The sequence below is a fragment of the Ischnura elegans genome, chromosome 9 (genome assembly GCF_921293095.1).
Source record: "Ischnura elegans chromosome 9, ioIscEleg1.1, whole genome shotgun sequence".
NCBI classification, from domain to species: domain Eukaryota; kingdom Metazoa; phylum Arthropoda; class Insecta; order Odonata; family Coenagrionidae; genus Ischnura; species Ischnura elegans.
The window spans coordinates 29,652,390-29,674,514 of record NC_060254.1 but is presented as its reverse complement, the minus strand read 5'-3'; the positions used below and the strand labels follow the sequence as shown (position 1 = coordinate 29,674,514).

Below are 22,125 nucleotides of genomic sequence, written 5' to 3'. Positions count from 1 at the left end.
GGAAAAGTTTTGAAATATGCCATGCCTGGAAATAAATTTTACATTATTTTGGCACTCATAATTAAACTTTAAGCAGATACAGTTATTATATGTCAAAACAAAACAACAGTTTTTATAATTTCTTTTTTATATATTTCTGAGGCTTTGGGGGGGATCTATCCCCTTATCCCCCCCATAGTTACGCCACTGCTTGTCGCATAATTTAGCAAAAATCTTTATACTCGTTTCCGTCTTGAATTAACAAAGGTCTTGTTTATCTTGATAATGATGCTATAGCCGTAGTAACTAGTGGACAGCAAATAAAAGTTTGTGGAACAGTACTGGTCTTTTCACCATGAATATCTCATCGTTCCACCAAGTAACACCAAAATCGGTTTGTTTCATTTATCAAAGGTCATCTACTTCTCTATTGGCCCTCCTTTGGGGAATTTCTCTTCAATATATCCTTCCATGATGATTCCCATTTTATGCTGAGCTCCATGACGCAAGAATTATGAGGAGATCATATTGTAATAAGGTTACAATTTTCACACATGTTGCGGTAAACGTCTTGGTATACTAGTTTATACGAGTAGGCAGCTACGTCATTTTGGCCATAGGGGATGGTAGAAAAGGAAAACTGGAGAGAGATCTGGCATCGACACCAGCCTACTCTTACCGAAAGGCGCCAAAAGGACCTCGGCCTAACGTCCCATCCGACGGACGGAGTGCTGTACGTGAAGTGCTTTCCACAAAACATCCTAACAGGGCGCGAGCAGTTTCTGAAAAAAATCTTTGTCACCGCCGGGAATAGACTTGATCTAGAGATATCTTCGGTCGCACGTGGATTAGTATCCATTCCACGGAAAGGTGCTTTGAGTGTTCTTCACGTTATCGGCATTTCATTTTTAATATTCATCTTTACAATGCGGCCAATTACAAACTCTAATGCGTCGGTCGCAACTTCTCCAACCTGTATGATATAATTATTAAACTCGTTATTATTGAAATCTCATCCCACCTTCTCATATTTAGCCTTTTCTCTCTGATTAATGTCTTTCGAATAAACGTGAGTGTCTGGTAGTTACTCTTAGTCTGGAACTCATACTCTCAAAACTTGGCGACGGCCTATAAATAAAACTCAAGTAACCGGTTATTCTTTAAGGATGAAAAATAAAATAATAAAATACGAGGTGGCGCTCCACTTGAATGACGAAATGCGGACAGTTTTATGTTTCATAAAAAAATTTCGAAGACGGTATTACATTGTTCATTAAATCGTTTCCAAGATATTTAGCTATTCATTAGTAGAATTGAAATTTCCCATTTATTAGTTTTATCGCACAATTAAGAGGTTTATTAATTACAAGATTTAATGTTCCGGCTTCAAAATTAGCCCTGAATGAAAGCAATTACTGTTAAATGAACTGGGTCAAAAGAATACGAATAATTCTAAAATAATAATGAAAACAAAAATTACAATTAAAATATGCTCAAATTTGCTATTCACTTTTCAAAATCTTAATCATTATTTCTTTAATAAAACGACATAAAGAACTTCCGTCTTTCAAAAAAATTAATAAACGATACGAAAAGGACTTTTTACGGAAAGAAATCTTTTATCCAAAATGAATTTTTTGGCACTGTTACGAAAATTAATAAAAAAATCATTTCAACATCTCAATGAGAAAGAACTCTTGGCTCTATGGCCAAAAATCTTGATATATTTTTTATAAGTATTTACCTAATGATGGGTATGCAACTTCCCTAACTTATCCACAAAAAGACCTTTTATGACGTAGAATCGTGCATTAATAATACAGGTATCATATTCAGGTGACCACATTAAATGAATACATTTAAATTTGGAATATAGGCAATCCTTGACCATTTTTTGCTAAATGACTGGTATGTGTTTATAAGTGGACCAGATTATATTTGTATCAGAATAATTTGAATGCATTGCTTATGAGAGATAACCTTGGGAATACATTTTGCATGCAAGAAATTCGGTGAAGTGAAACGTTGCTATATTTTGTGCATCTTATAAAATAATGATGAAGAGCATAGCACCAACAGGATGAAATCTAACCCTAGCCTAATATCCTGTTGGCGGCTGACAGTTAACAATTTGGTAGTTGCTGTAGAACAATAAATCAAGGAGCACATTGAAAACCTTTCTCTTCCCCAAACTTCGTGGAACCCTATCATAAATTCTTTAGTAAGCGCGGTTTCCATATGTTCCCTCACAGTTCCCAAATTTACTCGTTAATTCCAGGAATCATCTCTTCCATCTTCTATATTATTTCTACTGTATAGATAGATACCTTTTTCTCAACTTATACGCAACCGAACTCTACAAATGAGGTACCATAATGCACAGAATTTATCAGAGAACATGCGACGGCATATCTTACTTCCTAAATATTGCCTTTGTTTCTTAAAATTGGTTTTTAAATAATTTTTAAAAAACAAAAAAAAAAAACAAAAAAAAACGGTAAATATTCCTGACGTTAACGGCGCACAAACTGATACATTTGTTCATTTACAACAATATATCGCATTCTTTAAATAACTTTTATGAAAATGCGGCTGATTCCACATTCAAGTCTCCTGTTGATAAGTAAGTATGAGTTATCATGTGTGTTTAACAGAGGATAGTGTAATTACTTCCAATGTTGTGTTTAAACAGGTCCTCTGACCTCAATTTTTACATGAACATTCCAATTAAATTTGTACATAAGACCCTGCCTTTTTTTCTACATTTTAAAATTAGAAACGCGCCTATCCCTCTGTGGACCTGCATTGAAAAGAGCGGGGGAAACCCGCTGGGAGCGGGCGCATCACGCTCGTCATTATTATTCATTTTTCTCCTTTTCGGATATGGACCAAATAGATGGATATATAGGGCATTGGTAGGAGATTTATCAATATGGGTGAAAAGTTGATTTTTTAGGAAAATACTTGGAAATTTCACATGAAACGGTTACGTATGGCTGCTTTGGAGGATCTTTGGCTCAAAATTTGAAAGATGCGAGAATACAGAGTAGTCCTAATGCCTGGCCCTTGGTAACAACAGCGTATCTCTTAGAGCGATCGATTAAAACCACTTCATAAGTGAATAAATTTCGGAATAGAATCATTACATCTATTTTCGTGATATCTACAGGGTCGGGCATTCGTGGATGGGTAATATCTCGGACCCATGTATTACAAATCAGCATTGCATAACATTTCTGCCAAACCAGTAGTTTTTCATGTTTATCTTGAGAATCACGGAATAAAACACGTCCGCAAGTAACAAAAAGTCGTACGTTGAAAAAAAGAGTCGCTCTCAGCCAACTTCCATTCCCCTTCACGTCGATTTGGTATCTCTTTTCAAGTATATTAAATGTGGTGTTAAATACCATGTGAATTACAGCGCTACCTAACGCTCTGTTTTACTTGTCGTTTTCATAATCCACACCAATATCGTTTTAGATTATGTTCAAAATTGGCTTCTTCCCAGTGGCCCAGAAAAATAGAACACTTTTCTTTAGATACGAGAATCAATTAGGTGGAAAATTTTGGCTAATTTTTTTCTTAAAGGATTTAATTACGGCAGAGATCTTTCGTCTTATTTTCGCAATAATTTTATCTTGTAATTTATGGCAACAATTGTAGTATGGCACATTATATCCAGCGCAAATGCCCTCCGTAGGCTATTGTCCCACTTCTTGATGTAAAGAAAAATAGCTTGAGCGTTGATTAAAATTTATGTCATTAAGGATTTTCTCGTGAAAATGGCCCTGAGAATTAACTTACATGGGTAATTCCCTGATGAGGCTAAAGCATTGGACGCTATTCAATTCGTCGAATAGAGCGTTGAATATTATGCTCAATGTTTTCAATTAGATTTTGTATGGAGTAACTTATTTTTAGATAAAAGATAAATTAATTTGGATTCATGAATGTTTTTCTCGAATTTTACTAGAAATCATAAAGCCATTATTTTTGTTGTGGCATGTTTCTTTCGTAATTATCTGAGGCTGTTCATCACCTTAGATTCTAATCCGGAATTAATGTTCTCCTGAATCTCATGAGATTATACACGTTAGATTATACATTTGATTATTGCCATTATTGCGTAAGCCATTATTTTTTGCCTCTATTTCACCTTGGTGACTTTGTGGCCGATTGTGAAACCACTGGAATCTTTTTTACCTGGATATGGGCGATCTTAAGGCCGATATATACGGCGAATGATCATGCGGATGATCATACTGAATGATCATGCAAATGAAATCACTCGCCGTGTATAACGGAAAAATTCGCGAATGAATCGTCATGTTAAAATTGAGATTAGTGATATAATTTGCTTACATACACCATATAATATTATTTAAGGTATTTAAAGTGGTGATTTTACTATACCAGGTGTAATATAGAAAATCTTTCGCCAGACTGCCTTTAGAAGCTGTTGGATCCCATGAGACTTCCCATCACAGCAAGGCGCTAGCCAACGGAAAAGGAATGTTCATGAAATGACGAATCAACCTGCAATGAAAGAAGGAATTCTTTCAGTACCGGTTGAAATTTGAAGTTCCAATTACCGACAATCCGGATAGTTCAATATTCCCGCATTGATTCTCGGAGCACATTTACAAATTTTCCGCACTGTTTTCATTAAAATATTCCGTTCTAAAATTTAGTCGCCAGCTTTAGCCATGCATCAAAATTACTTCAATACAATATTAGAAAAAAGTAATTGAAACTAATACTGATTAATTTTAATAAGAGTAGTGCAATAGGGAAATTTAAACTCTTGCCAAATACCCAGACGGTTGCTGGCAGGCTACCATTTGGATGTAGTTGTGGGACAATGAGCCAAGGGGCACAATGATAACCATTATCTTTCTCACACTTCTTGGAACCGTATCATAAATTACTCACCAACCCATGATGACATAGGCTACCACGCAGCTCCTATAATTCACTTATTTCCTTCTGATATACACGAATCTCCCATGAACTTCCAGCACGTTGTGTTCTGAAGGCACCATTAATACTTTTTATACACCATTCTATTTTTCATTTTTTTACTTATATGCAATTGAATTTTATAATTTCCTTCAAAGGACATTAATTGGCAGCATCTCATTATGTAGGTGAAGTAAAAATAAGCCTTTTATTGTCCGGCGTTTTATAAAATTCACCTCAGCTCAGGTTTGGAGGTTCACGTATTCCTGAACTTGTAGTACTAGCTAGTGATAGGATTGTAAAGTAGATGGACGCATATGTAACGGTGATGGTAGCAATAGCGATTTCAAATTTAACGTGCCATTATGGTATATTCAACTCCTTTTTAGGATATATGGAGCTCTACCTTGACAATGACTGAGTAAGTGCTAAAACGGGTTGTACGAGACGTAATAGTCAAATAATATACGTTCTGTGGAAAAGTAACAAGTCCCATCATCACGGCGGCATTCCTCTTGCAACAATTGAATCACTTATATGTAATTTAATGAGCAAAACACTATTGAATGAAATGAAATTTAATATATTTCAAAGACATTCTCATTGCTTTGGAACAGTGGAAAATCACATTTAATACAGCAACACTTTTTTAACTCTACTAATAGTTCATACATTTATGCAAAAAGTCATGAAGTGGACATGTCCCTCCCGCGTGACCGAGTGAAATATTGATATTTTGTTACGTAGTACTTAAAAATTAAGCTCCCATCTTGAGATATTCAGGATATATTTCCAAGAATATGGATCCCTGCTAGAGTTTACTTGTATAATAATAATAATATGCCTTTATTCGGACGAGGTTGAGACTAAAAGGCCCCTATTCCGCCTAACCCCTCGATGGCGTCAATGCAAACATATAAAAAAATGGTATATAAACCTTTACAATAAAAAATGTGCAATATACACTATTTGTGAAATGTTAAAAAAGATAAACAAGTATGTGTGAAAATTTTGTGTGAAAAAGATATCTATTTGAGGGAAAAACATGAGGATTTATGTATAGCATCCAAATGAAAAAAGGAGAAAAGATTTCGTGCTTTCCCGGCGAATGGACTTGGTGAAGAGTTCTCAGGATCACCACCGGGTCAGGAACTCAACATCTGCCGACGTTTCGATGTCCGACTCGGTCATCGTCCTCAGGGGTGTGAATCAAATATTTCACAAATATTTCGACGCTATATATTTTTATTTAGTTATATTCTGAAGTATATATTCTAATCATATATGATACAGAATACTTATTACTAAATGAAAAAAAACTCCAGTTATAAAAGAGTAATTTTGAATCCTAGATTTGTAGAGAATATCAAAAATACAAAAGCATACATAATATTCATTTACCATTATAAAATAATTTTCCTTCGTTTGATGTCACAAATACTTTCAAGTGTCACAAATATTTCAGCACAAAACGTAACAAGATAAAATTAATAAATGAAACAATTATTTGCAATGCTGATTTATTGATAATTACTGGATAGCAATCTATTCATTCACCCTTGTAAAATAATATTTTCTTTTCCTTGCTTAGCGGGAGCACGTTCGAGGGTCAGTGGCAGAATGGGAAACGACACGGTCTGGGTCTGGAGTCGAGGGGTCGATGGCTGTACCGCGGCGAGTGGACTCAGGGCTTCAAGGGCCGATACGGAGTGCGACAGTCCGCCACGTCCAACGCCCGATACGAGGGCACCTGGGCCAACGGCCTGCAGGATGGATACGGGTCCGAAACGTATGCAGACGGCGGTGAGTACCCACTTCTCTCCTATCATCCCCCCTCACTCGCCTTCAATATGCCAGACTGCGGCCGAATTCCAATATGCAGTCATTCCCATTGCTATAGTTAGCACGAATTACGAATCATCCATGCATTTAAAGTGCAATAATAACTACTATTCTGTTCTGAAGCACCCCACGGCTGAATTCCGTGGTGATCCAGTGGATAAGGTAATGTGAATGTGTGAAAGCAGCTGGGTTCACAATGGCGTTAGTAACCCTGCTCACTTATCACCGAAATAATTCAAATAAATAGAGCCTTACTAACAAATAAATTCTCTTGAGTGTCACCACCAGATCTGGTTCAAATTTTACAAGGTGATAGGAAATGTATACCAATGAGGTGTAGTTTTTGTTTCAGCCGCTAACACTCAATACTTTTCGAGATGTTTGTAACGGAATTATTAATATAAGCAACGGAGTTTGAGTTAGAGCGTAGGCTTTTGCAATTTAAAGCCTGTCGCCCTCTTTTATCGAATCGTGTGGCGAACCGACCAACATTCTGAAGATAGGAAGGGAGACTGAAACGTTTAATTGGTATTTTGATATTACGGAAACTTACATGGATGCTAATTTCGTTTCAATTCATTTTCGAGAATCGAATACTGGTCTACGAAATATAATGAAATAAATGTATCCGCAGATTTTAAGTTGGGCATTACTGGAATATTTCTAACAAAAGTGATTTTTTTGCTGTTGGTTCTGAAAGTTTCGTACGGGTTGGAATGATATGCTTTAGAGTGCCTTGTATGTACTCACTGCACCATATTTACTAGTCATGCCATTCATTGAAGAGTTTTAAATATTATTTCAAGGTAGTGGCTACGACAAGTACTCAACCGATACCGAAACTCCAAGGAATAAAATGTGCGGATTGCAGACTATATGATAGAGCGGTGAATATATAGTGCCAAACAGTGATGCCATGTTGCCGGTACGCGCCGGAACGCCGTTCGGCACTGTTTAACAGAAGACATAATAGTCAAATAACACTTTTAAAAATTTTGCTGCCTCAAAATTTCTCATATATAAATTCGCAACTGAAGCAAAAAAATGTAATAAAATGTAAATGATGACTTGCAATGAAAACAAACAGAGCAATATTTGACTTAAAAAAGTTAAGAAAACTGCGTTCCGGCACTGCTAATTTTACCGAGACGTCCCTGGTACCAATGTCCTGAAAAATTTTTCACCCTGCAAATTCGAATTTAATCGTTTGGGTTAAACATCTTTATTATTCCTTTCATAAGCAAAATGCGTCCTTTTATCTTCTCACCTCTGTGAGCAATTTTTAAATACGTGTATAGTGGAAAATTGCACTCATATATTGAATGCAAAACAAAATAAGGAATTAGGAAGTCTCAGACATGACTTGATGGAATATAAATAACATCCAAGAAACCTTGGTGGAACTTGCTATTCGTATTGGAAATGAAAATCCAGGACGTAATTCTACATAAATGTATTAAACGGAAGTGGTGCAGTGCACCACTGGTGCTCACACAATGGTACCATAACTGCTATGTATACCATTGAGTGTTTTCCCCGATGATGGCGTGCCTCGTCGAAATCTGGGGCGTAATAAACTTTTGTGGAATAAGGGAGTTCTGGCATTTCATTATCATCAACATAAAGACCTTGCGCCCTCTTCGAGGCCTATCTATTTTATTTATTTAATGCAGTTACTTTGACTGTAGCACCAAGCTAAATGGTGTCATATTAAATCCTAATTCAATAGAAATGTTCTGTAGAATTATTGCGTGCGACAACGAATTCGATTCCGTCGTTGGGAAACTCGATGTGTCCAGGAACTAAAATGTACGGAATCCAAACTATTTGACAGGGTGGAGAAATAAACAGTTCTAATGTACTGAATTTTGTTGGCCCTGCAAATACGATATGATAGTATGTGTTAAATATCTGTATTATTTTTCCCCTGTTGTTGTATTCATTATCTATCTAAATTCGTCTTTTTTATCTTCTCAACTCTGTGAGCTATTACTGTAGAATTCGCCGTTTGTCAATTCGTGTCTATGACCAAATTCAGACCCATAAGTAATCATGACTTGTTAAAGATCCAGCGAGAGGAAGTCGTGAAGTTATTCAGGCGAACGAGGGGATTCCACTGCGAAGTGATTCCTCTAGCTCCCCACAGGGTGACTAATTAATGCAGGGACACGTGTCGCTTCCTGGAGGCTAGGGTGCGTTGTTAGCATTTGCAACAGGTTTTCCTTTTTCCACGCTGACGCTCCCATACTTATGCTTCTTAGGGTTTCATTTGCTTGCAATTTTCTTTCCTTCGCTCTAAGGAAATCGAAATTGAAGGTTGATTGCGTTCAATGCCATGCTATCGAAGCACTCAATAAGCTGTTGACCTTGTGTACAGTCACGCTCACGGTTGTTAAGATTAAACATCATGTAAGGTGGAAATTCAAAGCGATAAATCAGTTTACTTCGCCAGTGATCGAGCGCGTAGCTACCTATTTTTGTTCCTAAATTATTTATGTAACTGTTGGCGAAGATCTGGCTTTGTGCGCGATCGAATTTCAATCAAACTTTTAATTTTTAGCCATTGATTAACCATTTTAGCAAATTTGAAATAGACATTTTAAATTTTAACAATATAAGATTTTATGTAAAAATAAAAAATTGCCAATAGCCCGGATGGACTTTGTAATGATCTTTTATTTTGCACTGACTCACTTTTGTTAAAGTTAAAAGCATCCTCATGACGTCAAAACTCTGACCTTCACTCACGCTCCATTTGTTGTATGTTTTCTGATATCGGCCTTCATTCATCTGTTCACCTAAACTGTTCCCCCTCCCACTCCCCGCACACCAGTTCCATATACCCCCACCTCCTACCTTGGCCTGGGTATAAATACTAAGAAAGTGTGGTTGTGTCATCTTGAAAATGAAACAATGTGTTGAAACCATGGTCGGTTGTTGAGTTTAGAATTAAAAGTGTGGAAATTACCATTTGGCTCCTTTATCATGGATAAATATTTAATTATTTGTATTCCAAAATTCCTTTTGCCAGTGATTCCTCTGCACACGTAAATTTTAATAGGCTTTTTATCATTCGGAGGATAAAACGTGTGTGCTGAAGATGCTTCGATGTTAATATTGCATGCCAATCCTAACTCACTTCTAAGGCTATTCTACGCTCTTTCTAATAGACCTAATTATCACGTACGCTTAATTCTCCAAGTAATTAAAAAATTAACTTTTTACTTTCAGTGCATTTGTTTTCTATTGATAAAAACGTGTTTCTTTGTAATTTCACTATATTTTTTAACATTAGTTCCCGCTGTTTGCTAATAGATGGCTTCAGCAGTTATTGTTGGTCGATTTTGACACACTGGAAACGTCATAAACCAAGCTTAGAAAATTGGCAAAGACACGGCCTTAAGACAATTGCCAGTTTGTTATGGAGTCATATCCTAATTCTTGCGTGAAGATGTCTGATTTTTTTCCAAGTAACCGTAATATGCGGGAGTATTTATTTTCTTATTTTACTCGAAGAAAACGGTGACCGAAGTGCATATAGAGCTCCAAAAAGTTTACGAAGACGCTGCTCAAACTGAAACAACGTGCCGTGATTGTTTCCGTAACTTCAAAGACGCTCACTTCAATATATACGACCGTCCGCGTGAAGGAAGACAAAAAACCTTCGAAGACGCTGAATTGGAAGCATTGCTCGATGAAGATCCATGTCAAACTCAAGAACAGGTTGCTTGTGCATTAAGAGTTACTCATCAAGCCGCTTTATGCAAATGCAAGGAACTTGGGTTCCATATGATTTGATAAAGTGATTTCACAGCGTGACAACGCTTGACCTCATGCTGCCGAACCCGTTAAAACCTACCTCGATTACCCACTCGCTATATTCCCCAGATATTGCGCATTCTGATTATATATTGTTCCGTTTGATATTACATAGTCTGGCTGGTCAGAATTTGCCCCAATATGAAGATATCAAAAAAATGACTTGATTCCTGGATAGCCTCAAAAGAAGAACACATTTATTGTTTCGATATTCGGGCTCTGCCACAATGATGGGCAAAAGTTGTAGCTAGCGGTGGAAAATAATTTGAATAATTCACTTATAACCATTTTTTCAGAATTAAGTTTTATTTTCATTAAAAAACAGCGAGAACTTAGTTTCGCACCTAATATAACAATGGGTTATTCTACCAAAACTTAAGCATCGCAAATGAAGGGGTAGATTTGTTTCGGTCCGATACTTCATTTGTTAATGGAACTTCCTCAGCCCAAAAGTAAAAGGACGGAAATAAGGAGCAAAAACGACGTCTAAGATGGAAAGGAAGAAATTCTGGGGTTTAAGAAAGAGAGAGAGAAGAGATAGGAGGGGGAGTACAAAGGAGGAGGGGATGAGGAAGGCTGCGTTGCTCTTCTGATCATAAGTATTGATTTTTTATATCCCCCACATTTCAAACGATCGAACAAAGGAAAAAATTTTGGTTGAGAGAGGATGGAGTTAAAGGGAACGCAAAGAAAGCGAACACTGAGAACAAGGGTTATACATACGAGGAAACAGTACGTCCTGTTGTCGCTTGATTTATGTTTCTACTCCGGGCGCATTTTCAACGATATAAAAAAATGCCTGCATCGCAGCGAATGTCGGCCTCGGTGGCGGCGGGGTAACGTCCTCGCCTACCAAATAAGAGGTCGCGGGTTCGAGTCCCGCCTGGATAGATCTCCCTAGTCCAGGGCGTGGTTGTTCGTGTACGTTTAAATGTTACATTTGTTAAGTACCCCGGTATAAAAGGCCAGTAAGAGCTGTATTCGGTGGTTTGAGAATAAAATGAAAAAAAATTAAATGAATAAATAGGGCAGGGCGAACTATTTTCTGTTAACATATTATTTATTTCTATATTAGTTACAATCGTGAGAAATAGCCCGGAAAGTAATAAATTTGCAGGATCACACTATATATATCTATCTAATATATAAAATTCTCGAGTCAAGGTTTTTTTTGTAGCCAAACTTCTCCGATAAGGCTGGACCGATTCCTATGAAATTTTTTGTGTGTATTCAGTCGGTCTGAGAATAGGATGTAAACTATTTTTCATTATTCCGCAGGGCCCTTGAGGCCCTGGATAGAGCCCTGAATCATTTCCATAAGAACTACCTGTAAAGCTCATTATTAATGCCTGCAGACCTTTTTTCTCTTGCATATTTTAATTAGTGATAATGGTCACATCAAGTTGAAACATATAGCATTGAAAAGTAAATAATAGATATAAATTATTATTCTAGCACTCAAATTTCGTTTTTCACGTAATTTACGGCGATTTAAAAAAAAACACTTATAAAAATGATGAAATTTTAGCGTTTTTGGCTTTCTGTTCCCTTGACGACCAGTCAGCATTCTTTATGTCGCCAGAGGACTTATTGTTAGTGTCGTACAAATCTATCATACAGTTTACGATACCAACGAAGCTGTAAATTATCCAGCAGAGTTTTTTAACTCATAGAAATTTTCCAGGCATGCCACTACACTGTTGACAACTGAAGGTTGAATCTCCAGTTATTTTGCTTCGTAATTTGAAGCCACCATGGCTGTGCAATGGCACGTGATTAGTCATTAAAAAATCGATGGAAAACATCATTTCGAATCGAAAGTTCCAAGGATAATATGTACTGCTACCGCGAATCCCTATTATTCCGACAGATGTGCCAATTGAATATCCTATACCGCTATACGCTACCATAAGGCTGCACGGATTGCGACCAAAGTTGGTACATAAGTGCATGTTATGCTCCAAAATTTTCTTCCTGGGCGCTACAGCCTTATGCTACCTTTGGACTCCATTATCATTTTCCTCCATTTCTCTCTCTCATAATGGCCATCTTTCTCCATCTTCTTACCGTCATAGCAGCCATGTATGCTTCCACTCCGTCTTGCCATTTTACGCGTGGACGCCCTCTTCTATTTGCATCGAATAATTTCCCCCTCTAAACTCTTTTGACCGCGCAAAATAAAATAGAGGCTCTTTGTACTTTCCACATTTATTTCAATACATGGCAACCGGTATCGACGTGTTTTACGTAAATTTCAAGCAAGACTGCCATCTCCAAAACAAGCCAGAGTTCATGTGACACTAAAAGGTGGGGTAGGGGAAGTAGGTAATTTGGATGAGGAGGTCGGGTGAAGGTTGGTGGTTTGAGTGGTGAAGGTCACGTACTATGGGGATCCGGTTGTGGAATTGGGAGGTATTGATAGAGAGGGGAGGTTAACGCTGAGGATGAGTGACAAGTGGGTTGGCACAATGTCATTAAACAATTTCTAACCATATAGTTTTGAATATGACATAATTTCAAAGCTTTCTTTTATTTTACATGCATAACTTCCACGAAGTCAATTCACCCACCATCAACTTCTTTTGACCACTGTTTCCTCTGGCGTGCTAATCAAATTTCCTTTCCATCTGAGTCTCCGTAACTTCAAAAATCTCGCAATATCTTGGCGTTCTATGAGGTCATAAAGTTCTTCAATCCATCGTCTTCGAAAAACTCCATTTTCTTGTAAGTTTCCAAAAAGTTTCCTTAGTATCCTTCTCTCAAAACATCTAAGTGCTTGCGCCTCTGCTGTTGCCCATCATTTACATGCATAAGTGACAACAGGCCTATTTAAAGTTATATATATTTTATTGTTTATTCTTTTCAGTTTAGTTTTATTTGAAAAGTACGCTCTGTAGAAGCCCTAGTTAAATCTATAATAATTGTGCGATCTTATTGTTGATTCTCGCTCAAAGCTCTCAACTCCATGCCTTGATTCATACCTTTATTGAATGTAACCCGAACGTTGGGGTGAATCTATTCATATTCAGTTCCTCACCTGTCATTAAGCTGTTATGTGTGTCAAGATTCCATTGTTGTAGCTAATTGCCTCGGTAACCGGGAAAATTACAACTCTCTCCTCATCCGAGGAATGATCCTTTATGGTCATGACATCACTTAATTGTCTATATCCTCCGTGAAAATAATGATACGGGAATGAGGTTTACTGCAATGAATAAAATAAATTTTCATAAAAATTAGTTATCAACATTATTAAGATATCTCTGAAAATTAAGCTCTTATAAAATTGATGGTTTGGGACGTAACTTTGCGAAACTTTCATTATGAAAAATGGAAAAAGAAATTTTCTCCTTTTTCACTTTTCATGAAGCTCTTATCGTAAAAATACGCATTTGAAAGCTGAAATTTTTACGATTATTCAGGATCCATTTTAAAAAAGCGACCTTTCTCATTGTGGGTGGCAAAAAATGAAATAAATATCTCAAGCACAATCAGAGCAAGTTTCAAATCCCTTCCATAACAGCAAATTACGTTATTCAGAATTTTCATGGTAACTGCAAAGTGCATGCGTCAAAATGTTTGCGTTGCCATGCCTCAGTAACTAAGGAGTTGCGACCTCCAAATTGTTTAAAATTGTCTTCCCTACCACCCCCTGACTTGTTGCTTATTCCTCCGGAATCCCTGTATATTCTACAACACATACCTTTGCACAAGAGACAAGTAGCATTGACAAATACGACCAAAAGTAAACATTGAAAATTACGATTTGTTTTATTCTTAATTCACGTTTGGGAATTACGAACATGAAAGCAATTATCGTGAGTTTATCTTTCTCTCAATGCCATCACGGTTTTTATCGTCGTCTTCCAAATATAGATATTTTTTTTACGTGTTCTCGTTTAGTTAAGTTAAATTTTCGTACTTCTGTTACTTATGTTCTCTCTTTATGGCAATAACTGATCGTGTTGCGCGTTAAATTTCGTAATCCGAAGAATTTTAAATTCTAAACTTTTTATCTTTAAGCTGATTTTTCCTTTCAGTTGATCGATGCATCCAAATTCGATGTTCTCCTGGCTGATACATTCCGCGAAATCCCAGTTATCTCCAGAAATAGCATGTCATTCACGGTAAAAAAAATCGTAACATTTTCTCGCAAGTCACAATCAGCACCTCGCTTTCCATCGAAAGGAAACGTTAGCTCTTCTCGGAATAACTTGATCCTCTCATTAACAATCGAAAGCCTTTGTCTTCTGTGTAAACTATTGGAGCCCCAAGTGACAGCGATGGATCGTTAGCAGCTTAGGACCCGCCGTGCTTCAAGTCTTTGATCAATACCTCCCATCTCCTCTAGGCATAGCTCTCTCTCTCAATTCGGATTCTAATTCCTACTTCCTTTTCTTTCTCTTGCCATTGCACTCATGTTCACGATTCTTGGTTGAGGTGAATTTCATGATGAGGACCTTATGGTGCCGATTTCTTCGAGCGAATGTTTTTATCCTCGCATGTCTGCAATCGCGAATACTCACAGGTTTTGGAGGCTGGGTAATTAATCCTTGAATAGTTTATTTTTATTAATTTTTAAATTTTAAGCCAACTGTTCTGTATCTGCATAGAAATTCAATCATATTGGTACAATATGTATAAATAAATCATTTGGTTTAATGATGCTTAGTTACAATTTCGCGGAGTATAAAACCAGAGTGGACGAATTCTTCTTTTTAAGCGAATGTCATTTTATAAAAGTCATTCTGAACTACTTTGGTTGAAAGTAGCTTTCAAATATTCTCATGTAGAAGTTGCTGTTGTGTCATGCTCGGATGAACGCTTACCAGACATTTAGTTTTGATGCCCATTTTTTGCTCCAGGGATGAACGTTCTTAAGATCCCATAAAATTATAATGGGTAACCCATAGTTGAGGCTGAAATAATGTGGTGAACTTGAGTTGATAATTCTTGCTTTTTGTCCCTTAATGAAATTTGTATTTTTATGAAATTCAATCAGTTGCCTTTTCCTTATTTTTTACCCTTAGTCTCTGGCTTGTTGTTAATTTAGTCAAACCTTTTTAACTGATTGGTGAAAATATTAGATCCTCGTTATGAAATTCGAAGCTAAGCCATTCGAAAAAAGAGCCATAATAGAACACAGCTGTGACGACCAGAATTTTTTCTCTGACTTCACTGGTGACTAAAGCAAAACAAATCAACTCATACTACTTGTAATGTAATGGTCATCATTATCACTGGTAAACAATCGTAAGATTGGTTTGATGCAGCTCTCCACTCCATTCTCCTATCAGATAATCTTTTCACAAGTACGTATATCTCTCTTCCTCATCCCTCTTTACCTGTTCCATATATTTTGCTATATGTCTTCCTTTTCCGTTCTTGCCGTCCAGTGGTCTCTCGACGATTGTCTTTATCGGGCCATTATGTCTCAAGATGTGGCATATGAGGCTGTTCCGACTATTTGTGAAGATTTTCACGAGGCTTCTCAAATCTTCTACTCTTTCCTCCCAGAAGTTTTACTTAAAATTTAATGACGGTAATGATGTAATTTTTACAGTTTACTGCTAAAATTTGCGATCTCTGGTTTCATTTAATTTTATGCATAATGTGGTACATCAAACACTCTGAACTTGGTCTCTTTGCTCTTAGGGAATTTTGCTTCCTTTTCACTAGTAAGGTCATGACCCCACGACCCTTCCTTTGTAACTGCTCCTGATTCCCTAATCTTTTTTTGCTCGTTTGCCTAACAGTTTCTTGTTCCATGTTCTTAATTGTCGTCCCTGAAACATTTGCATTCGTTGAATTGAAATCTGACCTCAGAATTAGGCTAGTGTCATGAGAGATTTCGAAATGTATTCTGCAATTATGTTTTCGTAAAATAGTGACAATTTCACACAGCTATAGTGGTTTGTTAAGTTAACCAATCAAGTCGGCAGTACAGTTGTGTGACACTCGCTTTTCTTTAAAACAAAATTGAGGAATCGTATATATTTTTTTTAGATTTTGTAAAGATGATGCGACAGAAAGAAAATAGTTTATCGTCACACATCGTTAAAAAATATAAAGTTTTAATAAGAAGAATTAGAGATTAAGATACTCCGAACTTATTCATTCAAGCCGATGTTAAATTGGGATTGTTTATGGGTTGTTCATCCCGGAATTTGACAGAGGCATGTGATTTTCGCAAAACGGGCAATTTATTTCCCTGGGTCACCTTGCCTGGTTCCGGTTTCTTTTTAGTTTGCGGCTTCCGTAGCCTTTATCCGAGACTCGAACCCACGACCCACTGCTCACTAACCAAGCGCTCTGCCCACCAGGCTACTATGCTCCCTCAGCCTGAACTGTTGGTGCAAAAATACTTTATGCTTACCAATGTCGATAGCCGTTATGCTTTAAAAGAATGTACTGACAGTTACAAACCTAAATTGTTGTAAAGATTATTTCTTACTTCAGTGCACCTTATTCTTCGGCGCTTTAAAAAATTTCATGGCCTTGATACAAAAAATGCCAAGTTTGTATATCCCACTGTAAGATAAACACCAATTCATCTAATTAGAGACAAAAATGTGCGCAACGGTTTTTGTTCTTTTTCCTGGAATAAATTGATCAAAGGTCTTTTATTGTTTTGCTGCAAGAAATTTATGCCCTCTGAAATGACTCGGAAAAACATGGCTTCCCTGGCTTTGTACTGGAACTTATGGGAGGCATTTAAGCTATGCTTCGAAGACTGATTACTAATCTTGTAGTGATTAAATCCTCTGCGTACAGCACTGACCCTCGAAAGCGCCTGTTCTGTCCTTGGAGAAGCTGCAAGAAGTTTAATTGTGTTGTGCTAGAATATGAAAAGCATATTAGAGAGGAAGTGTGTTATAATCAACCATACTATTCAAATTCATTTCTACCGAAAATAACTCAAAAAGAGAATCATTTTACGAGCGAATCGTGCGAAAGATCCACAGAGAAAAAATCATTCGCCTTGACTGGGATCTGTGGATCTTACGCACGATTGTGCATTGCGGGTGACTCCCGTAAAAGTTATCACCGCGGCTAGTCCCGGTATACTTTAAACTAAACTAGAATCATTTTATTTAAATTTTAATTCTTAGATGCACTTTTCGATATGAGTTCGTCAATCAGGGCGTTTGATTTTAATAGACGGTATTGTTATCTGAATTGCGCCACGGTACTTGGCAAGCTATTGGAGTGCATTGTTGAATTTGTTTGCAAGGTGACCAACCACGCTTACCAACGGGGTTTAATAATAATATCACAACTTCTGCGTACATTGTTCATCTATATGGCGGTGACGGATTCTACCATTCGCATCGGAGGATTCCACTATGTTTGTCATGAAGTATTGCTAGGGAACATTTTATGTTCCTCACGTCTACAATGCCACTACTTATGTAAACTGTCGCTTTAATTATTTTCAAATAATTTATTTTCCAGAATATCAGTCCGAAATATTTGATAGTTATGGAGCTAATAGTTGAGTAGCATGCGTCTCTGTCGTAGTTAGGTAGGGTGTTGTGGGCAAAGCCACGGCCGTCTTTAAACAGGCCGGAGGGATGATATTTGGCAACAACGCGAAGGAGGCCTGTTTATTATTTGTTTATCATTCTACAACAGTGGACTCGTGGTGAATAAGATACTCGACATGACTCGTTTGAAGTTAATTTTCTTCCTCTAAACCCTATTTCTGCAGGAGATGACGTTAGAAGATTCATTTTTTAACATATAATATTAGCTGTAGTCGAAGGTAAGTTATTTATTTGTAAGTTGAAGCGTTGGAAGATGATGAGCTCATACTCAATCAGTTCGACCTCCTGGAAACTATGAGCAAACCAATATTAATCACTGCCGAGGAATATTTGGGTCTCAATTACGTTTGTGGGTATGCTGTCAGGAAGGCATTGCAGCACTTAACCATTGATATATTGATTTGATAACCATTGATAACCATTGATATGTTCATTTATTTCAAATGAGGGCAGTGAAGATGCCTATTTCATAGACTTTACACGGCACACGAAATTGCGCAATCTGACGTACGTGCGAAAGCGCAATCAAAATTGCGTCGTGTAAAGCGGTGAATTGCTAGAACAGATGCGAGAATGCGTGGACGCGAGACGGAAAAATAGCCCACGTTCTATTTTCGTTAGAACAGGGGCTATTTTGCCGTCTCTACTTACTACTTATTCCTCGGCACCACAGCCCGGTATGGGCTTTGGCCTCCGTCAAGACGCCTGTCCATTCTCTCCTACTCTGCTCTTTCTCCCACCATCTGACAATCCTCATAGCCTTTATGTCTTCTTCCACATCCTGCATCCATCTTTTCCTCGGTCTTCCTCTTTTTCTCTTTCCATCCATATTTCCATATGTAGAATCTTCTTAGGCATCCTTTCTTCACTCATTCTTTTTACATGACCTAGCCAAGCTAGCCGTTGGGACTTCACAAATCTCACTATGTCTTCGCGTCGGATAATATTTTCTATTTCCTTGTTTGTTCTTATCCTCCAAGTTACCCCATCTGTCACGGGACCATATATCTTTCGCAAAATCTTCCGTTCAAATATCCGCAGAGCTTGCTCGTTTCCAGCGGAGATGCTCCACGTTTCTGCTCCATATGTCACGACCGGTCTGATAAGTGTCTTATAGATCTTGAATTTCATCTCCTTAGATAGAAGAGTTGTCTTCAGGAGCTTAATATTAGCAAAGTAAGCCCTATTTCCAGCCATTATCCTCTTGTTGATCTCTTCTGTCATTGAGTTCTTACAGTTTAAATTAGTAGGTACCGAGGTAGCTGAAATATTTTACATTTTCAAAGTTGTACTGCCCAAATGTAACGTTTTGAGTCCATCTTCTGTCTTCCGTGGTCGACATTTTCATGTAATTCGTTTTTCTCTCATTGATTCTGAGCCCTATATTCTTACTTTTCTGTTCTAAGATTTTGAATATTTCTTTCAGAGAATCCATATTCCGTGCCATTAGAACTATGTCGTCGGCTTGGGCACATGCCTGAGTAGATTTATGCACAATTGTCCCCTCAAACCCCAGTTCTTTCATGGCTTCATGTAGACACAGATTTAATAGTACTGCTGATAGAGAATCTCCTTTTCTTACTCCAGTTGTTATCTTAAAGGCTTCACTAGTCTTGCCCGCGATATAGGCCTTAGCTTGAGATCCTTCCAGAGTCATATTTACCAACTTAGTTTTTTTGGTATTCCAAATCCCTCAAATGCCGTCAACATTTTTCTTCTATTGACACTATCAAAAGCTTGCTTGAAATCAATGAAAAATATATGTAGGTCAATTTTGTACTCATAACATTTCTCCATGCATGCATGTCTCATTACAATGATTTGGTCGGTTGTTCCTCTTCCCGGCCTGAAGCCACATTGGTATTCGCCAAGGATTACTTCAGTATACGTGTTAAGTCTCCTCTGCAGTATACAAGAAAGTATCTTATAAGTGACATTTAGTAATGTGATTCCCCTATAGTTGCTGCATTGCAATTTATCTCCCTTCTTGAATATAGGGCAAATTAAACCAATCTTCCATTTCTCAGGCATCTCTTCTTTCTCCCATATTTCACATATCAGTCTACGTAGGTTCTTTGTTAAATTTTTTCCTCCATACTTGATTAACTCCGGTACAATTTGATCTTCCCCGGGAGCTCTCCCATTCCGCTGCCGTTTCAACGACTCCTCCACCTCCTCAATTGATGGCCTACTAATACTGGTGTCCACCCTCATGTCCAAAATTTCTCCATCCTCCTCATCTATCTCATTGACATTCAGCAATTCCTTAAAGTACTCGACCCATCTTCCCATTACTTCTTCCTCTGTTCCAACCAACCTCCCATTATTATCCTTACATGCGTTTGTTCTTGGTTGAAATTTATTTGTCATCCGTTTGATTGCCTGGTATAACTTTCTACTTTCATTTTGTGCGTTCAGTTCCTCAATCTTTTCCACATACCCTTTTAAGTAGGTACGGTTTTTTTTTCGTAGTATTTTATTTGCTTGTCTCCTGCTTTCTTTATATCTTTCGACATTTTGTCTTGTCTCTTTCTGGATGGTGTTTCTTCGATCCATATTCTTCCTTTCTATAGCTTTTCTGCACTCATTATAAAACGATTCTTCATTCCTTGTTCTCTTTCTTTCTCCTATGGTCTCCTTTGCAGCCTCTACCATAGCCTTCTTTATATTAAGCCATTTTCTCTCTATCGAGTCATTTACACTCAGGTTCTCTGCTCCTTCTTCTAGTTTCTTGCCCAGGATTTCCTGATATTGGGCTACAATTTTGCCGTCTCGCATCTGTTCTAGCAATTCACCGCTTTACACGACGCAATTTTGATTGCGCCTTCGCACGTACGTCAGATTGCGCAATTCCGTGTAAAACGGACTTATTTCTCCTTGTATGTCTGTAATAAGTGTTGGTCTTCATGCATAGGCCATTATGATGACTCTAGCAGAACCCAAATATGAGGCTACATTTCTTAAAATTATCCTCCTTGACGATAATTTAAGAGGAATTTATGAAGACAGCTGTTTTCAGTGCAATGTACCGAACAGTTATTTTTTTGCAAGATTCATAAAATCTCTGACAAATGTATTTCTAAATAATTATACTAAAGTGAGGAATAACAGATTGGATGCCGCTAGACACACTTCCAATAAGAGAAAATACTCTACAATTATGTGACTGCTTTCAATTCGGTGACTATATATTTCAATAAAATCGTCTGTTTTATACATAACTAATTTGTATCATTCCTGTCTGCTCCTGCTTCACAATCAGCAATGGATGCACGATTATGCCGAGGTAAGTAAAACAGAAGTTTTTTAGTGGATTTCCTTGCCGCAAAGCGATTTCTTTTGCCGATATTCTACGCCGAAACAATAGACTTGATCGCAGGTGAGAGCAATCCCGCAGGCCTCCTAGATGACGGGCGCGCGACGTTGCCACATCGGTCACTCCGGCCTGTTTAAAGACGGCCGTGGCAAAGCCCAGTGTGAACTGTTCCAGGCTACCCCGCGAACATTTTAACGAGCTTAACCTCCTCATGTTTAATAGCGTTCATTGTGTTTTCTGTAAAAATGTTAATAACTTATTTTTATTTTATTTCTTTTTAAATTATAATTTTTTTTAAATAATTATAGTTTTAACGCTTTAATAGGGAAGCTATATACCCTTATGATCGAAACTTATGTGGGGGTAACTTTTATGTATTATCTCATTTTTACCTTTGGTTTAAAATCTTTTCGTTTATTTTTTCGAGGAAGAATATGAAAATATACCTATTGTCATTTATTTCCCTTATGGGTCACCCCCGAGCATTAATAAATATTCATTCCTCCTGCTGAGTCGTCTGCCTTCTCAACCCCCTACATCTCATTAAAGTCAACCTTCCTTCCTCCCATCTCCAAATTAGTCGCTCCCTTTGACTCAGATTCTCTTACTTCTTTCCACCTCCTCTCTTTCTACTTCATTTTCCCGCTCCTGCTTCCGTCATTT

General features: G+C 37.5%; 1 protein-coding gene across 1 annotated transcript in view; it reads left to right on the top strand.

Annotated features, from left to right (window-relative positions):
• LOC124165534 overlaps nt 1-22,125 on the top strand; it is a 335,182-nt gene that overhangs the window by 81,696 nt on the left and 231,361 nt on the right. The window contains exon 2 of the mRNA XM_046542980.1: nt 6,530-6,741. Coding sequence (XP_046398936.1) covers nt 6,530-6,741 — 212 coding nt within the window. The remainder of the gene's footprint in view (nt 1-6,529; nt 6,742-22,125) is intronic.